This window comes from Hyperolius riggenbachi, chromosome 5, assembly GCF_040937935.1.
Source record: "Hyperolius riggenbachi isolate aHypRig1 chromosome 5, aHypRig1.pri, whole genome shotgun sequence".
Lineage (NCBI taxonomy): Eukaryota > Metazoa > Chordata > Amphibia > Anura > Hyperoliidae > Hyperolius > Hyperolius riggenbachi.
The window spans coordinates 125,636,494-125,652,846 of record NC_090650.1 but is presented as its reverse complement, the minus strand read 5'-3'; the positions used below and the strand labels follow the sequence as shown (position 1 = coordinate 125,652,846).

Genomic DNA, 16,353 nt, shown 5'->3' with positions numbered 1-16,353 from the left:
AGATGTGTCCCCTGTGTTTGCCACCCCCAGAATAGATTGACAGATGCACCCCCAGGAATAGTGCCTCTCTTTATAACCAGATGTGTCCCCAGATCAGGATTACCCCATTATAGCCAGATGTACCCCCAGGATTAGTGCTGCCCCCCATTATAGCCAAATGTGCCCCCAGTATTAAGTTATGCCCCCCCAGGTGCCCAGATGTGCAAAATGTGTAAACCCCCCTCCCCTTGGTTACTAAGATGTCCCCCAGTAAATCTGTATACCCCCCTTTGCATACCCCTCCCCCACCCCCCAAAGAATCCATAGCCAGATGCCCCCCCCCACCACCAGGCAGCCCCCTCGGTGCACAGATAGTAAAAAAAAAAAAAATGCGCAAGCAGTCTCACTCACCTTACCTCGGTCCTGCGACTATCCTGAAGCCTGATCCTCCGATCACCGCTCTGCAGTCAGCCGCATATTGCCGATAACCCGGGTCCCGGCTTGATGACGTCATCAAGCCGGGACCCGGGTTTCCGGCAATATGCGGCTGACTGCAGAGCGGTGATCGGAGGATCAGACTTCAGGATAGTCGCAGGACCCCGAGGTAAGGTGAGTGAGACTGCTTGCTTGTGCATTATTTTAACTACTTGTGCGCCGAGGGGGACAGATGAAGGATCGCTGCAGTTCACTACTGCAGCGATCATTCATGGGAGGGGGGTGGACTAATTGGCCAAAAGGGAACATGTTCCCTTCCACCAATTATTAATGCAGCTGACCGTGCCGGAGGGTGCGCTCTGAAGCGCACCCGACCGTGCACAGCAGGGCGGCAACCAGGTCTGTATATCTACGTGGCTGTGGCTTGGAGGATGCCACAGCTGACGTAGATATACTGTAGCAGTGGGGAAAGTGGTTAATCAGGTACATGTGAATGGGTGGCAGTCAAGTGCTACCTGTAGTCTGTCCATTACACAGTAATCGCCACAGATGAACTACTGTTGAAAGCCACTATTGCAGTGGTCCTCAAACTAAGGCCCGTGGGCCGAATGCAGCCCCCTGAGGCTTTTTTACCCCCCCCCCCCCACACACACACACACACACAATGTAGTACTTACAGTTGCGATCAGCTGCATCTTTAAATATTGGTGGTCCAAATGTAGAATAGCAATGCTTGCACCACCCATCCACATGGAAGCCAGAAAGCAGTAATTCGCTGGTTTCCAATCAAATTCCACATCAGGTGAAACTGCTGTCCAATTGAACTTCAGGTTGTCACCTGGGTATGCTTCACTGTCTGGCCCGCAAAGACATCATTTTATGTATATTCCGCCCCCCCCCCCCCCCCCCCCCCAGCAGTCTGAAATATGTTGACCCGGCCCTCGACCCAAAATGTTTGGGGACCCCTGCACTATTGGATTGCTTAATCATCAGAATGTTCTCAAAACAGCTGATTCAAAGCTGAGGTTTGTGATCTGATTGGCTGGTCATTTTTACTTTTATAGAAGCAGGAAGTAACCACAGCAAATCATTGCTTTACAAATATATCAACTGATCAAGATGATCACATGCTTCTTTGTGAGTTCTGCTACACAAAAGCAACACTGCTGATCAATGTAGGGTGACCTGTTTGCTAAACCCTAGAGGGGAAAGGGTGAGGTGTTGAGAGGGATGAACTCTTCCATTATTCTCTAGAAAGAATGCTGCTTGTAGACATTTACAAGCTGCACAGGTTTTGTGACATCCCAGGTGTAACTTAATCTTCGTGCACTAATAAGCCCACCATAATCTCTCAGATGGGTATTCAATCAAGTAAATGATTGATATCTGACTAACATTAATTGCTCACCTAGGGACCACTGCGTGCAACTTGCCAATATTGGCAGAAATCTCATGTAATATCAATCCAGATGCACCATTGCTTCATTTGTACATTTTGATTCAGCACAGAGCTCTAGTGATCGTTTTCTAGCTGGTCATGTCACAGTTGAGGTCCTGCAATCGGGAACAAGGCAACAGGACAGAAACTGATTCTCGGCCATTGCTACAGATCTGTATGGTACGGACAGCAGCAGTGATTCCAGCTAATATCTGAGGATGCTGCTTTTTGAACAGCTGTTTTTGAGGAAATCTAAAATATAATTTTTATATAAATTTATTGCCGAAGATTCCCATTTGTCCACAGATGCACCAATGACAAGCCTTAGTAGCAAGGTCAGCGATCATGATGTCTAGGTGCCTGTTTAGTTGTGGGGGGGGGGGGGGGGGGGGGGGGGGGGGATTACAATGAATGTGAACTCTGAAGCACATTCTGCAATAATTCACTTATCTCAGTAGAAAAACAAATATTAAAACACAGATTTGGATTATGACTGTTACATATTTCTCATTGCAACAGTTATTTCATGCATCAGTAGTGTCTGAATCATTCACCTGAAACATACAGTCAAACTTCAAACACCTGATCTGCTGCATGCTTGTTCAGAGTCTATGGCTAAAAATACCAGAGGCATAGGATCAGCAGGGCAGCCAAACAATGTGCATTATTTAAAAGGAAACACACGTCAGCCTCCATATCCTTCTTACTTCAATTTTCCTTAAGTATTTTTGATAATCTCTAGGATCGATTTCTTAAAATAGATATTTTTTTAATGTGATGTGAGTGTTTAGTTTTAGCATTGAAACATACTGTATATGGTAATTCTGTAAAAAGGCTCATTTCCATCATTCTAAATAGCACCTTGTGATGATGTTGCAGGAGATTTTATTCTTGCCACACCTCATATATTCTTTGCTTATTATATCAGAAAATCCTCTAGCAGAGATGAAGGTTGAAAAAATGGAAACTACTTATAAAGTAGGACAGTGCTGTTTTTTTAGTTTATAGCCGTCTATTTAATAACTGTGTATTTTGCTGTGTTACAGGTTCTACATTTTTGCTGTTTTTAGTTTATAGCTGCCTATTCAATAATTCTGTATTTTGTTGTGTTCCAGGTTCTCCATTTTTACTGTGATTCGTGCTCTATCCCTATATGCCGCGAGTGCACTGTGGGACGTCATGCTGGGCACAGTTTTGTCTACCTCCAAGATGCTCTTCAAGACTCGAGGGCACTCACTATCCAACTCTTGGCTGATGTTCAACAGGGACGTCAAGCTATCCAGGTTAGTAGATTTAAAGGGAGGGTTCACAGAGAAATAAAAATACTAATCCACTTACCTGGGGTTACTCCAGCCCGTGACAGGCAGGATGTGCCCTCGACGCCGTTCCGGAGGCTCCCGGTCTTCTCCGGTGGCTCACCAGACCTGGCCAGGCCGGCTTCCAGGTCGGGTTCTTGTGCGATCCAACGTGCGTCTCACGCGGTCGTGCTGTCATCGGACGTCCTCCAGGCTGTACTGCGCAGGCGCAGTATTTCTGCGCCTGCGCAGTACAGTCCGTAGGACATCCGATGACGTCAGTGCAACTTTGTGAGATGCACATTGGAGCGCAAGGAGAAGCCCGACCAGGAAGCCGGCCTGGCCAGGTCAGGTGAGCCACCGGAGAAGACCGGGAGCCTCCGGAATGGCGTCCAGGGCACGTCCTGCCTGCCACGGGCTGGAGGAAGCCCCAGGTAAGTGGATTAGTATTTTTATTTTTTTTAAAAAACTCTGTGGATTTTCCCTTTAATACATTTCTTATATGTGCTATACAAAACCGGAATATTGTAATTGTGTGTATGTACTATATGCATGCCCATTCTATATGTTATGTCATTTTGATATGATGTTTGATAAGCTCTTATATTACTGATGTGGTCATTCTTTATGATAAAACAGCACGGTGGCATAGTGGTTTGCACTCCCTGCCTCGCAGCGTTGGGTCCCCAGTTCGAATTCCAGCCAGAGCAACGGGAACAATCTATTTTGAACGGAAATCAATCGTTCGGTCAGCATTTGCGCAACGATTTCACTGCAGATTTGATCACAGTGATCGAATCTGCTGTATATCGGCGGGAAATTGTGTAAGTGTATGGGCCCCTTTCAAGATAAATACCATACATATGACTTTAGTAGGGATAAGATTGTAGACCCCTCTGAGAGACAGTTAAGTGACATGACAATATATACTCTGTACAGCACGGAGGCAGATATAAATAATAACTTGTATATAAATGCTAAATAATTATGTCCGATTATGATTAATTTTGCTTTTGAATAAGGCGAACGAATAGGACAGTTGGCAATGGCACTGATTGACAGTGTTTCATACCCAAAGTAACATCCTCCCGATACTTGGTGCCCACTTTTAATCCACCACTCCAAGCTTGTACAGACACATGACAGCCCCAAGAGTTTCTGCAGCCACAGGCAGGAAAATGCATGTTTTACATTTTTGATATTTAACTAAAAGAATGACTTGAATGTAGTAGTCACAGAAGGTTCCATGGTGAGGTAGGGAAATGCTTGCTGATCAAGGTTTAATAAATCAAGTTTTAGTCTGTGTAGAAAGTCAGTCAGTCTGGTTATGTGACAGATTATTTCAAAGCAGACAACAAGCATTGCCTATAGATATATTAAACTCCTTGGCGGTTATTCCGAGCTATGGTCGGGGCGGAAAACCGCAGCTAAGAGAGGTAATCCCGACCTCTGCTCGGGGTAGCCGCCGGAGGCTGAATGCAGAGCAATGCGCGCAGCGGGAGCGTTTCTACATACCTCCCGGGGATCTAGACGGCTGGCATTCTTCTTCCTCTCCTCCGGGGCTCTGCTTCCTGCTGGTGAGATCGCCGGCTGTTGTCATGACGACAGTCGGCAATTTCACTTTAGCGTTGCAGCGCCACCTGGAGGATGGAGGCATAATTGCAGCGCTGGAGCCATGGAGGTGAGTGATTGCTGGGCTGCTGCAGATCTCCCTGGCAGCATGATTTTTTTTTCCAGGTTTTAGGGTCTGAAAGGGTGCAAAAAAATTGCATCGCTTTTAGACCCTAAAATCCGGAAAGAATCAGAACGCCAAGGGGGTTAATAATGCACCTTGCTTTTTTTCCTTTACATGAGAAGCATAATGATTTGGCTCAGCCATGCTGCGATGGGACACCTTCACTTATCAGTTTCCTAGTTAAATTCAGTACACATTTGTTACAAGGGAGCGCTCTATGTGTACGTGACTGTAACCAAGTTCTTCAGTACTTACACTGCATTGGCTGCCCTGCTGTGCAGGTTTTTCTCATTTTGAAAGAGACCAAAATGAGGTTCACACAGAATTGCTGGAGGCAGGCATCTTATTCCTTAGGAATTTCTTCACAAAACTTGAAGAGTGAATACCATAATGGTGATATTTCCAGTGAGTTCATCATTCATGCCTTTAGTGTTTTGTCATACCGGGTTTCTCTGGGGTCTTGTGGTTTGATAGTTACACAGCTGTGCAGCACATTTAGTGTCATACTATTCTTCCTACAATTAGTGACCCAGCTTGTCGTAGTACTTTTTTCTTTTCAAGTACTGAATCCATAGAACTGACCAGCACCATCACAGGAGTAGTAAATGGCATTTTTTATTGGGTGGTTGTAAATAATGTGATGTTTCAGAGCAGTTTAGCGCTGTTTCCAAGCCAAGTGCTGACATATTAGCCCATAGACTGCCGCTGATATGAATAGGCATTCCTGTGTTTCTGCATCCATACGCCACGGACGTGTAAAGGCATTTTAGTACAAACCTACTCCCGCCTGTTTCCTCGTTCTCCTGTGATACAGAGGTCTACAGGCATTTAGTACAAAGTTATAGATCAGTGCTAACTCTCGAAATAGTTTAAACTATGCAAATATTTCCAATTTGATGCAGACTTTTTTTTGTACCTGTTGTAATCCACTTTTTTGCCGTGCTTGAATAAAATATTTTATACTTTGGAGTTCCGGAATCCGCATCTCTTTTGTTGCAAAATATTAAAATGTTAATGCAAATCTATGCAGCTTGAAAATAGAGATGTAGCGAACGGATCCAGGCGAACTTTGGTGGTTCGCGGTCGCCTGCAACAGGCGAACTTTTGCGGAAGTTCGATTCGCCCCATAATGCTCTATTGAGCAAAACTTTGACCCTCTACATCACAGTCAGCAGGCACATTGTTGCCAATCAGACTGCTCTCACTGCTGGAGCCCCACCCCCCCTTATACAAGGCAAGGTCCTTGAGCCATTTGACTCACTCGTCTGCCTATACTAGTTAAGGGACAGCACCCTCCACCCTACGAGCGGGAGTGCGTGCTAGAGCAGGCGGGAGCGCAGAAAGTACGCATTTCTCCGTTCCTGGTGGTGAAAGGATGGAAAAAGGGACGGAGAAATGCGTACGTGTGGGGGTAAAGTGGTTAAGTGCCAAAATATGACCCTTTTCATATTGCTTCAAGAGGTAGCTGCACTCCAATGTACAATATAAAGCACGTTCATTTATTTTGCTTTGTCTCAACAAAATACCGACAATTGTTTCGAGGGCCGAGCAGGGTCCCCCTTTATTAAGGCGTGTGGTTACCACATGAGCTTTTTTTGTTGCAAATTAGAGTGCCGATATCTCTTGTGAACACTGATGCTTTGTGGTTTTTGCCTATACCACTATATCAAGCAGGGCCAGGCGAGAGAGGCTCCAGCCTCAGGGCGCAGTGTAGGAGGGGGCACACAACTCACTCAGTTATTATTCCCCTATTATGTTTGAAGCATAGAGAAATAAGAAAAGGGGATACATGGCGGAGACTAGAAGACAGCTAACTAGAGATGAAGGTGTTTGGGGCCCTTGGGCTCCTCTTAGTAATAAAGCAATCAGTATGTGAGGGCGGGTGGGAGGGATGGAGGGGAGCACTTTGGTGTCTCAGCCTTGGGTGTTGGAGGACCTTGTCCCAGCTCTCATATCAAGCACCCAACTTTTTTGACGGAGTGCCACTCGCAACCCATTCTTTCATATTGCGTGAGATAGCTGGCCCATGGAGATGTAAGCAGAGCTATGAGACATCAGTGTTGCTCAGTATCTTGTACAAATACCCACTGTTCCTGTTTTACTTGTGGAAGGAATACGGAGGATGCCATTTTCATTCTCTAATAAACAATGCCAGTTACCTGATTTATGTGCTGATGCTCTGCCTCTAATACTTGAATTAACTGGTCCACTGAATTTTCACATTCCCTGTCTGTCCTTTTTAAAGGGAACCTTAACTGAGAGGGATATGGATTTTTCTTTTTAATCCATACCAGTTGCTTGGCAGTTTTGCTGATCTCTTTGGCTGGAGTAGTGGCTGAATCGCACACATGAAACAAGCATGTAGCTTGTCCAGTCTGACTTCAGTCAGAGAACCTGATCTGCATGCTTGTTCAGGGGCTGTGGCTGAAAGTATTAGAGACACAGGATGAGCAGGAGAGTCAGGCAACTGGTATTATTTTAAAAGGAAAAATCCATATCCTTCTCAGTTTAGGTTCCCTTTAAGCATGACTACAATGTCGATAATCCTCATCATGCATGCTGCATAGGGGTTATATTTAACTTTGTTGTCTCATTTATTTCACACGTTTGCTCACTAACCGCCTCCTTCTCCATCTCAAAATTGTCTTCCATCTGTCACTTTCTCAAGCAGAACGCAAAAACACTACTAAAATGATAGTGCATGCAGATCCGATACCATGTAGATTATTGCAACATCCTCCACTGTCTCCTGCCAACTAACAGATTAGCTTCTCTCCAAACCATCCTGAACCCTGCTGTTGAACTCCTCCACCTCTCTTCCTGCACCTCAACTGCTGCTCCTCTTTTGCTGAGCTCTTTACTAACTTTCAGTTCACCAGAGGTGCTGCTTACTGTAGGCACTAAAATAATCTGACAAGTTTTGGACTAGTCCATCTCCTCATGGGGAAATTATGTGTCTCCTTTTATTCTTTGCAAAAGCACTCCCTTGAAAGGGTCCATATAAAGGAGATTCTAAGAATCCCCCATGAGATGAACTAGTCCAAAACCAGTCAAATTTTACTGCCTACTGTAAAGGAGTCATTTATAGTGCATGTTACTCTGGGAGAAATGTATTCCTTAGAAGTGTGTACACATTTATTCTAAATTTTACAAGTCTTGTATTGGCGACAGCGGTCCTTTTTTAAAGTAGCACAGAAGCAATCCATGAGCTCATATTTTCCACTCAGTTTCCAAAATGTTAGCCTGGTGATTGTTTCATTGTACGCCACACAACTCCACTGATCCAGCCCTAAGAGGAATTCCCGAAAGCTAGTGGTGCCTAATGGGTGTGTAGTATTAATACAGCTGTGGAGAATGTTTGTGAAGTATAGACTGGGGCCATGTGGAGCACAGTTCAGAAATAGGATTGATTTTCACATTGAGCAGGGTGTCCTATTAGCTTAGTGCATACTTCTGTATTTGATTAGCATATTTTTTTTATTTTGTCATGAGATATGGGGGGGAAAAAACACGATTCTATGAACTGACCAATTATTTTTAAACAATGCAGGTTTCCTTGCTATGCTGCTGATACTGTACCTAGTACTTTTAGCCACATCCCCTGAACAAGCATGTACACATAATATGCTGGTTTACCTACTCCACTTCATTTAAAATCTGTTGGCTCTCATACTGCATGTAGGTGGTGAAATTGGCCAGTGACCGGCCAGTCAAATTCTGATGTGTATAGGCACCCTAATGCTTCATACACACTTGAGATAAAAGTCTTTGGAAAAGGCAAGATCACAGACCAATTTTACCCCATTCCATGTAGTATGAGAGCCATACTTTTCACATTCTATTCTATGGAGCTGCACTCCTCATCAGATAAAATCTTTGCAAGATGCTGCACACAAAGATGCTGTACACACTCAAAAGATCATTATCTGCAAAAGATCTGTTCCTGCAAAAGATCCATTCCTGCAAAATGCTTTCATAGTCTGAGATCTGCAGATCATCATAAACACCTTGTTTAACAGATTTCATCTGCATATCTGGCAATCATCTGCAGATCTGAAAATCCATCCTGGTGGATCTGATCTGCAGATGATTGTTAAACCAAGTGTGTATGAGGATCTGCAGATATCATAGACTATGAATGCATTTTGCAGGAATGGATCTTTTGCAGGAACAGATATTTTGCAGATAATGATCTTTTGAGTGTGTACGGGCATCTTTGTGTGCAGCATCCTGCAAAGATTTTATTTGATGGAGTTCAGCTCCATAGAATAGACTGTGTAGAGTATGGCTCTCATACTACATGGAAGGGGGTAAAATTGGTCTGTGATTTCATTTTCCAAAGACTTTTATCTCAAGTGTGTATGAACCATAAGTCTGACTAAATTAGCTGCATGCTTGTTTCAGGTGTGTGAATTGGGACACTACTGCAGACAGAGCAGGAGTGCCAGGAAACTGGTATTATTAAAAAGGAAATGTGTATGTATGGTAGCCTTTATATACCTCTCACCTCAGTTCAATACAATACAAATTCAAGGAGCGGGGATACTGTGTGTAGTGAGTAGCTAGACGAAATGACTTCCCCATTACCATGGCTTGGTCAGTACACCTAGTCCTAAGATTGCAAGCTATAAACAAAGAAGAAGGAAAAAACAGTGTGCTAATCGTGCATTACTTTTAAACAAAAAAAATGCCAACTTTGCTTATGTTTGAAGTGTGTGAAAATGGCCATTAGTATGCAAATGTAATTTCCTGACATTCCTTACTGATGGCTGTTTTATGCTGCACCAAGTGGACCTTAGAAATGGCTGAGGTGAGTATTAGGAAAGTGTGACTTTGACAGTGTGTTTGGCAGGTCATGCTAGCAGCCATCCTGACTATAGGGCAGAATTTAGGGTTTGTGCACGAAGTAGGACCCCCAAGGAACAAGATGGGGATCCAATAATTGTGAAACTGGTTTCAGTGATGCCATCTGGTTCTCCCCTGGCATTCAACTGAATAACATTTATAATATTTGCTTTTTTACTTTTTTACTTCTCTCCCTCACCCCGTGTAACGGAGAGATTAGCTTCCTGTGCCATTGGCTGTACTATGTAGAGGGAAGATGTATTGGCTGTTCCATGTGAAGGGAAGATGCCATTATGTTAATTCCCACATGGGAAAGAGAAATTGAAGGACCATGATCCATCCAAGCAGGTAGATCGCAGAAGAGGCCATTGTGGCTTTGTGGGACACCTGTACACATTTTAAATGTTCAGGAATGATCATTATGATTAAGGGAAATTTATAGGATTTGGAGCTTTGGTGAGACAGCCCAGCTCAGTTGAGCAGAAGAGCTACTTGTAATATGTTAATATCTCTGCCCCCTTAAATCTGAGAGATGCTAAACCATTTTATTGTCCAGTCAAGAATCCTGGGCTAGCAAGAAAAGCTGTTTAATGAGGGCAGTCCCCACCCTTCCATTGTTCCAATCCTCCTGTCAATGTCCCAGGCACCAATGTCCCAGAGGTACTAAGGGCTCCTGCTCATGTCCATTTCCACCGAAGGTCAACTTCTTAAACTGGACCTGAACTCTTGCACTGGACAGAAAGAATACACAGAGAAATGCGCCCTGTATGTTTTTAGAGAGTTTAACCTGTCTAACTTCCCCTTATCTGTGACTAATCACCACTGTAAATTGATCTCTCAGCTATGTCCGCTCAGGAATCTCCTTTGCCAGGGCAGAGCAGCTAATTTGTAAACACAGGATGTTAACAATATATCAGCTTCCATGAAAGCAGGAAATACACACTGCAGATTATTGCAGGATTTGTATCCGCTTTAACAAAGAAATGTTTTTCTTTAAAGTTTATTCTGCCGTTGCGTACCTTTTAGAGCAGAGAGGAAGTTCTGAGTTCAGGTCTGCTTTAAAGCACACCTGAAGTGGGGAGAAGGGAGAAATTAAATACTTAAGGTGGCCATACACTGGCCCGATTCGCCGCCGTTTCGACAGCAGATTCGATCACTGGGATCGAATCTGCTGCCAATCGTTCGCGCTACACGCCGAATTTCGATCCTTTTCGTCCGATCCCGTCGATCGCTCCGTGCGGAAAATTAGCGTCGATCGCCCGCGGGTAGGGAGCGCGTCGCTAGCGACGTTCGAGTACCCGACGACCGATGCAATAGAGCCGCATACATTACCTGCTCCGCCGGCACGTCTACGCCCGGTCACCGCTGCTCCGTGTCCGCGCTGGTCTCCGGCATGCTTCAGTTCCTCCTGCCCGGCAGGAAGTTTAAACAGTAGAGGGCGCTCTACTGTTTAAACTTCCTGCCGGGCAGGAAGAAGTAAAGCATGCCGGGGCGGGCCGGAGACCAGAGCGGAGACGGAGCAGCGGTGACCTGGGGACTGGAGTCTCGCCGGCGGAGCAGGTAATGTATGCGGGCGGGGGGAGCGGCGGCAGCACCACCACAACAGATTGTGAACGGTTTCAGGCTGAAATCGGTTCACAATCTGTTTGCAGTAAAGGTAGCCATACGATCCCTGTCTTATCGGATTCGATCAGATAGGGATCTGTCAGTTGGTCGAATCTGATGGCAAATCGACCAGTGTATGGCTACCTTTAGTCCAGTATTTGGAAGCTCCTCCCCTTTCTGTTTGTTTGGTAGTAACTGAAGTGTTTACATAGATCCTATTGTATTGTGAGTGAGCTGTGTATGTTTTTAGGGCACCCAACTGGTGTCTGTGTTGTACTCTGTACAGTGAAAGATAATGGTGCTTAATTAAAATAAATAAAGAGCCTGTTTATCAGTCAGCAAGTCTGACTGCAGAATACCCATATAGCTCTTGGCGACCCGGAACCACTAGGAAAGAGATGGTAAAGCCCCCTGAGAACCATTGCTCATCTAATGTTAAGGCGCGTACACACCAGGGGCGTAACAATAGGCCCTGCAGCGCCTGCGCCCGCGGGGGGGCCCGCCCCCCCCCCCCCCCCCCTGGGGCCCGCTCGGAGCAGTTTTTTGGGGGCTGGAGGGGTGGCAGCATGAGGGGAAAGCCTTGCCCACAGTCGGCGGGGAGAGGGGAAGTTCCCCCCTCTCCCTCACCTCGGGACTCTCCCCTCTGCGCCCCCCTCCAGCTAGTGAATGTGTGTGGGCAGTGGGCAGCGGCGGCGGGATACATACCTTCTTCCTTGCGTTCCATCGCCGCTTTCTCGCTCTAGCGGCTGACTTCACTTCCGAAAGCGGAAGTGACGTCAGCCACTAGAGCGAGAAAGCGGCGATGGAACGCAAGGAAGAAGGTATGTATCCCGCCGCCGCTGCTGCCCGCTGCCAACACACATTCACTAGCTGGAGGGGGGCGCAGAGGGGAGAGCCCCGAGGTGAGGGAGAGGGGGGAACTTCCCCTCTCCCCGCCGACTGTGGGCAAGGCTTTCCCCTCATGCTGCCACCCCTCCAGCCCCCAAAAACCGGCCACGAGCGGGCCCCGGGGGGGGGGGGGGGGGCGCTCTGAAATTCTGCAGGGGGATTTTCAGGTGTCTGCTGCCCACATTACGATTTTCTGGTCACTGCTGCCCACATTGCGATTTTCTGGTGACTGCTGCCCACATTAGGATTTTCTGGTCACTGCTGCCCACATTGCGATTTTCTGGTGTCTGCTGCCCACATTACGATTTTCAGGTGTCTGCTGCCCACATTACGATTTTCAGGTGTCTGCTGCCCACATTACGATTTTCAGGTGTCTTCTGCCCACATTGCGATTTTCAGGTGTCTGCTGCCCACATTACGATTTTCAGGTGTCTGCTGCCCATATTATGATTTTCTGGTGTCTGCTACCCACATTACGATTTTCAGGTGTCTGCTGCCCACATTGCGATTTTCTGGTGTCTGCTGCCCACATTACGATTTTCTGGTGTCTGCTGCCCACATTACGATTTTCTGGTGTATGCTGCCCACATTAGGATTTTCTGGTGACTACTGCCCACATTGCGATTTTCTGGTGACTGCTGCCCACATTGCAATTTTCTGGTGACTGCTGCCCACATAAGGATTTTCTGGTGACTGCTGCCCACATTAGGATTTTCTGGTGTGTGCTGCCCACATTATGATATTCTGGTGACTGACTGCTGCCCACATTAGGATTTTCTGGTGACTGCTGCCCACATTAGGATTTTCTGGTGACTGCTGCCCACATGGCAATTTTCTGGTGACTGCTGCCCACATGGCAATTTTCTGGTGACTGCTGCCCACATGGCAATTTTCTGGTGACTGCTGCCCACATGGCAATTTTCTGGTGACTGCTGCCCACATGGCAATTTTCTGGTGAACTCTGCCCACATTACGATTTTCTGTCCCACATTACGATATTCTGGTGAACGCTGCCCACATTACGATTGTCTGGTGAATGCTGTCCACGGTACAATTTTCTGGTGACTGCTGCTCACGTTACGATTTTCTGGTGACTGGTGCCCACATTACGATTTTCTGGTGAACTCTGCCTGCATTACGATTTTCTGGTGAACTCTGCCCACATTACGATTTTCTGGCCCACATTACGATTGTCTGGTAAAATGCTGCCCACTTTACAATTAATTTACAGTGAAACGCTGCCCCATTACGATTATTTGGCACCTATGGGGGGGGGGGGCATCCAAATATTCGCAGGGGGGCCCAGTGATTTCTAGTTACGCCCCTGGTACACACGTCCAACTTTTCCGAGCAACTTGTCCTTTGAACGACAAGTTGGACTTGTGTACGCATAGTCAAGCAACTGGTAACAGCCGGGTTACCCGATCCGCTTGGTGGATCAGTTGGACCAACTGTCGTTCAGGCGACGGTCAGGTCCGTATGTGTGTACAAGCGTCCAGTGGTCATTTGAACAACAAATCTGCGCATGCGTGTAAAGAGGTGCAGGATACCAGGATCAGCCGCCTGATCATTTCATGTGTACAGAGACAGTTGGACGACGTACGCCATGTTCCAGTCTGTCAAGCGACATGTAAATTAGTTCATCGGCCGCTTTGTTGGGCGTGTGCATGTGACATTTGAATGACATGTTGTTTGCCATAAAAGTCGTTTGAACTACCAAACCAAATGACAATCTGGCATAAAGTTGGACGTGTGTAATAATAATAATATTTATTCCTTTTTTTTGTGTGGTGCTTTTCTCATGTCGGACTCAAAGCGCTTGCGAAGCAGCCACTAGAGCGTGCTCAGTAGGCAGTAGCCGTGTTTGGGAGTCTTGCCTAAAGAACTCCTTACTGAATAGCTGCTGGCTTACTGAAATAGGAAGAGTCGAGATTTGAACCCAGGTCTCCTGTGCCAGAGGCAGAGCCCTTAACCATTACACTATCCAGCCACCACTAACCGCAAATCGGGGACGTGTTCCGCTTGTGATTTCGGATGCACCTTTAGCGTTGCCTAATGCAGCACAAATGGAGCCCAATCTTCTGATTAGATAACCAGTTCAGGCACTGCTAGCACACACATTTTTTAAATTCAAAAAGTAATTTTTATTTAAGGTTTAACACAATTAAACATATTAATACCATTGAATAGATGAACCTACTACAATGAGGCCTTTTCTCTTTGGGTACTGTTGTGTGTCATTTTAATAAAAATGAAAAGTACATCTTTGGGTTGTCTTGACAATCTCTGTATCATGTGTAGATCAGTAGAGTGGGCCATCTGTGAGCTACATTGACCATTTCCATTAGCATCAGAAGCACTGTAAAGACAAAGGCCAGTACTATGACTCAATTCACCCCCTAATTTCTTGGAGTTGGGAGGAAATCCCTTTAGAGTAAACATAAATTTGAAAAGGATGCAGTAAATGAGGTAATTTGGCACCTTCTACCCCCTGCATCCCTGTAGGCTGTCCTGCTGAATAGGGGCTAGTGGCTTTTTTTCTATTGTAAAGGTTGTTAGTGGGGCAGCTCATTAGCAGAACACAGAGGAAGTAATTCTGTTATCTCCCCACATCAAAGTGTCCCAGAGCTCTTGTGCAGCAGGGTCATTAGGGCACACACACAAAATGTTTTGTTCTTCTCTGCAGATGAATTCATTGAGCTCAGCTTAGGACTGTTGCACACTGAAAAGCTGGCTATCATATAATCATTGATGTGTGATGGATGTTACAGTGGTAGACAAAGTGGGCTGTTAATGCGACCTTTTACTATTTTAAGAAGGCACGCTGTGAAGCTTTCCTAAAGTTTGATAACCTAGAGGCACTTGAACACATGGAAGCCGACCAGAGAATCCAGCAACTTATTATTACCACTAACCGCGAATCGGGGACATGTTCCGCACATGATTGCGGATGCAAAATCTAAGCCTATTAAAATCGATGGGCTGCATCCAAATAAAGTTCACTGTGCCCACCAACACCCCCCCCCCCCCCCCCCCCCCACCAACAAAAAAAATGTTTTCCACAGCATGCATCCGAATCACTGTAGAAGTGGGAAAGGGATATGGATACACATCAGCAAAGTTGCTGCATCTGTTTAAGAAACTCAAGCAAGGCAGCCCAGTACTGAGATCTTCCACAGTGCTTTACAGAGAACATTGAATAATCCATGTCAATAACTGCCCCTCAAAGGAGCCCAGTTTTTTTTATTTACATAGGAAAAATTACACAGGACAGCAATGGAAGACATTGGCACTTATGGGGGACACCTTCGGACCATAAGACGCACTGACTTTTTCCCACACTGTCACATCTGACAAGATTAACTGCAGGCTTGTTTCTTGTGACACTACTGCAGCTAACTAGATCAGCAGGGCTGCCAGGAAACTGGTATTGTTTAAAAGGAAACAAATATGTTAGCCTCCATATTCGTCTCACTTCAGTTGTCCTTTAAACCTCACCCATGAAATTGTGCCTACAAGTCCCTTCCTTATCCTCTTAATAATTTTACTTATTTGTTAACTCATGAAGATAAGCCAGGCCTGTTTCATACAACCTGTGCCTGTGCAAGTTTAACAGCCGACTGTTTACCTCTTGATGTGTCAGTCTCCATAGCGCCGGTCCCCGCCTGCGTCCCTTCCCTCCAATCAGCAGGGAGGGAAGGGATGCGGGCGGGGACAGGCGCTATGAAGGAGGCAGGGGAGCGGCGAGAGTGGCACATCAAGAGGTAAACAGCCGGCTGCGACACGCTGTGTGTCGCTAGCTTGGCGTATGATTTATGGAGGCTAGAGCAGAGCGCAGGGAGGGCCTGTGGGGGGAATTGTATAGCAACAGAGGCTGGGCAGGATATGCAGACCCAGCCTCTGTGTGCTAATAGCGTTCTTTGAACCCACCTCGGGTTCTCTTTAAATAAAATAAATATGGCAGCTTCCATATCACTTTCATGTCAGTTATCCTGTAGAGTGAACTGAGCATCATTTTTAGTACCCAGGACATGTTAACCACCTTAGCGGTATGGACGAGCTCAGCTCGTCCATTACCGCCAGAGGGTGCCGCTCAGGCCCTGCTGGGCCGATTTTGACCAAATAAAAAGCAG

The 16,353-nt window shown here is 46.0% G+C and overlaps 1 protein-coding gene across 2 annotated transcripts in view; it reads left to right on the top strand.

Moving 5' to 3' along the window:
* TRIM71 (tripartite motif containing 71) overlaps nucleotides 1-16,353 on the top strand; it is a 123,437-nt gene that overhangs the window by 88,409 nt on the left and 18,675 nt on the right. For both annotated transcript variants that reach the window (XM_068234469.1, XM_068234468.1), the window contains one exon: nucleotides 2,968-3,135. In XM_068234469.1, coding sequence (XP_068090570.1) covers nucleotides 2,968-3,135 — 168 coding nt within the window. The remainder of the gene's footprint in view (nucleotides 1-2,967; nucleotides 3,136-16,353) is intronic.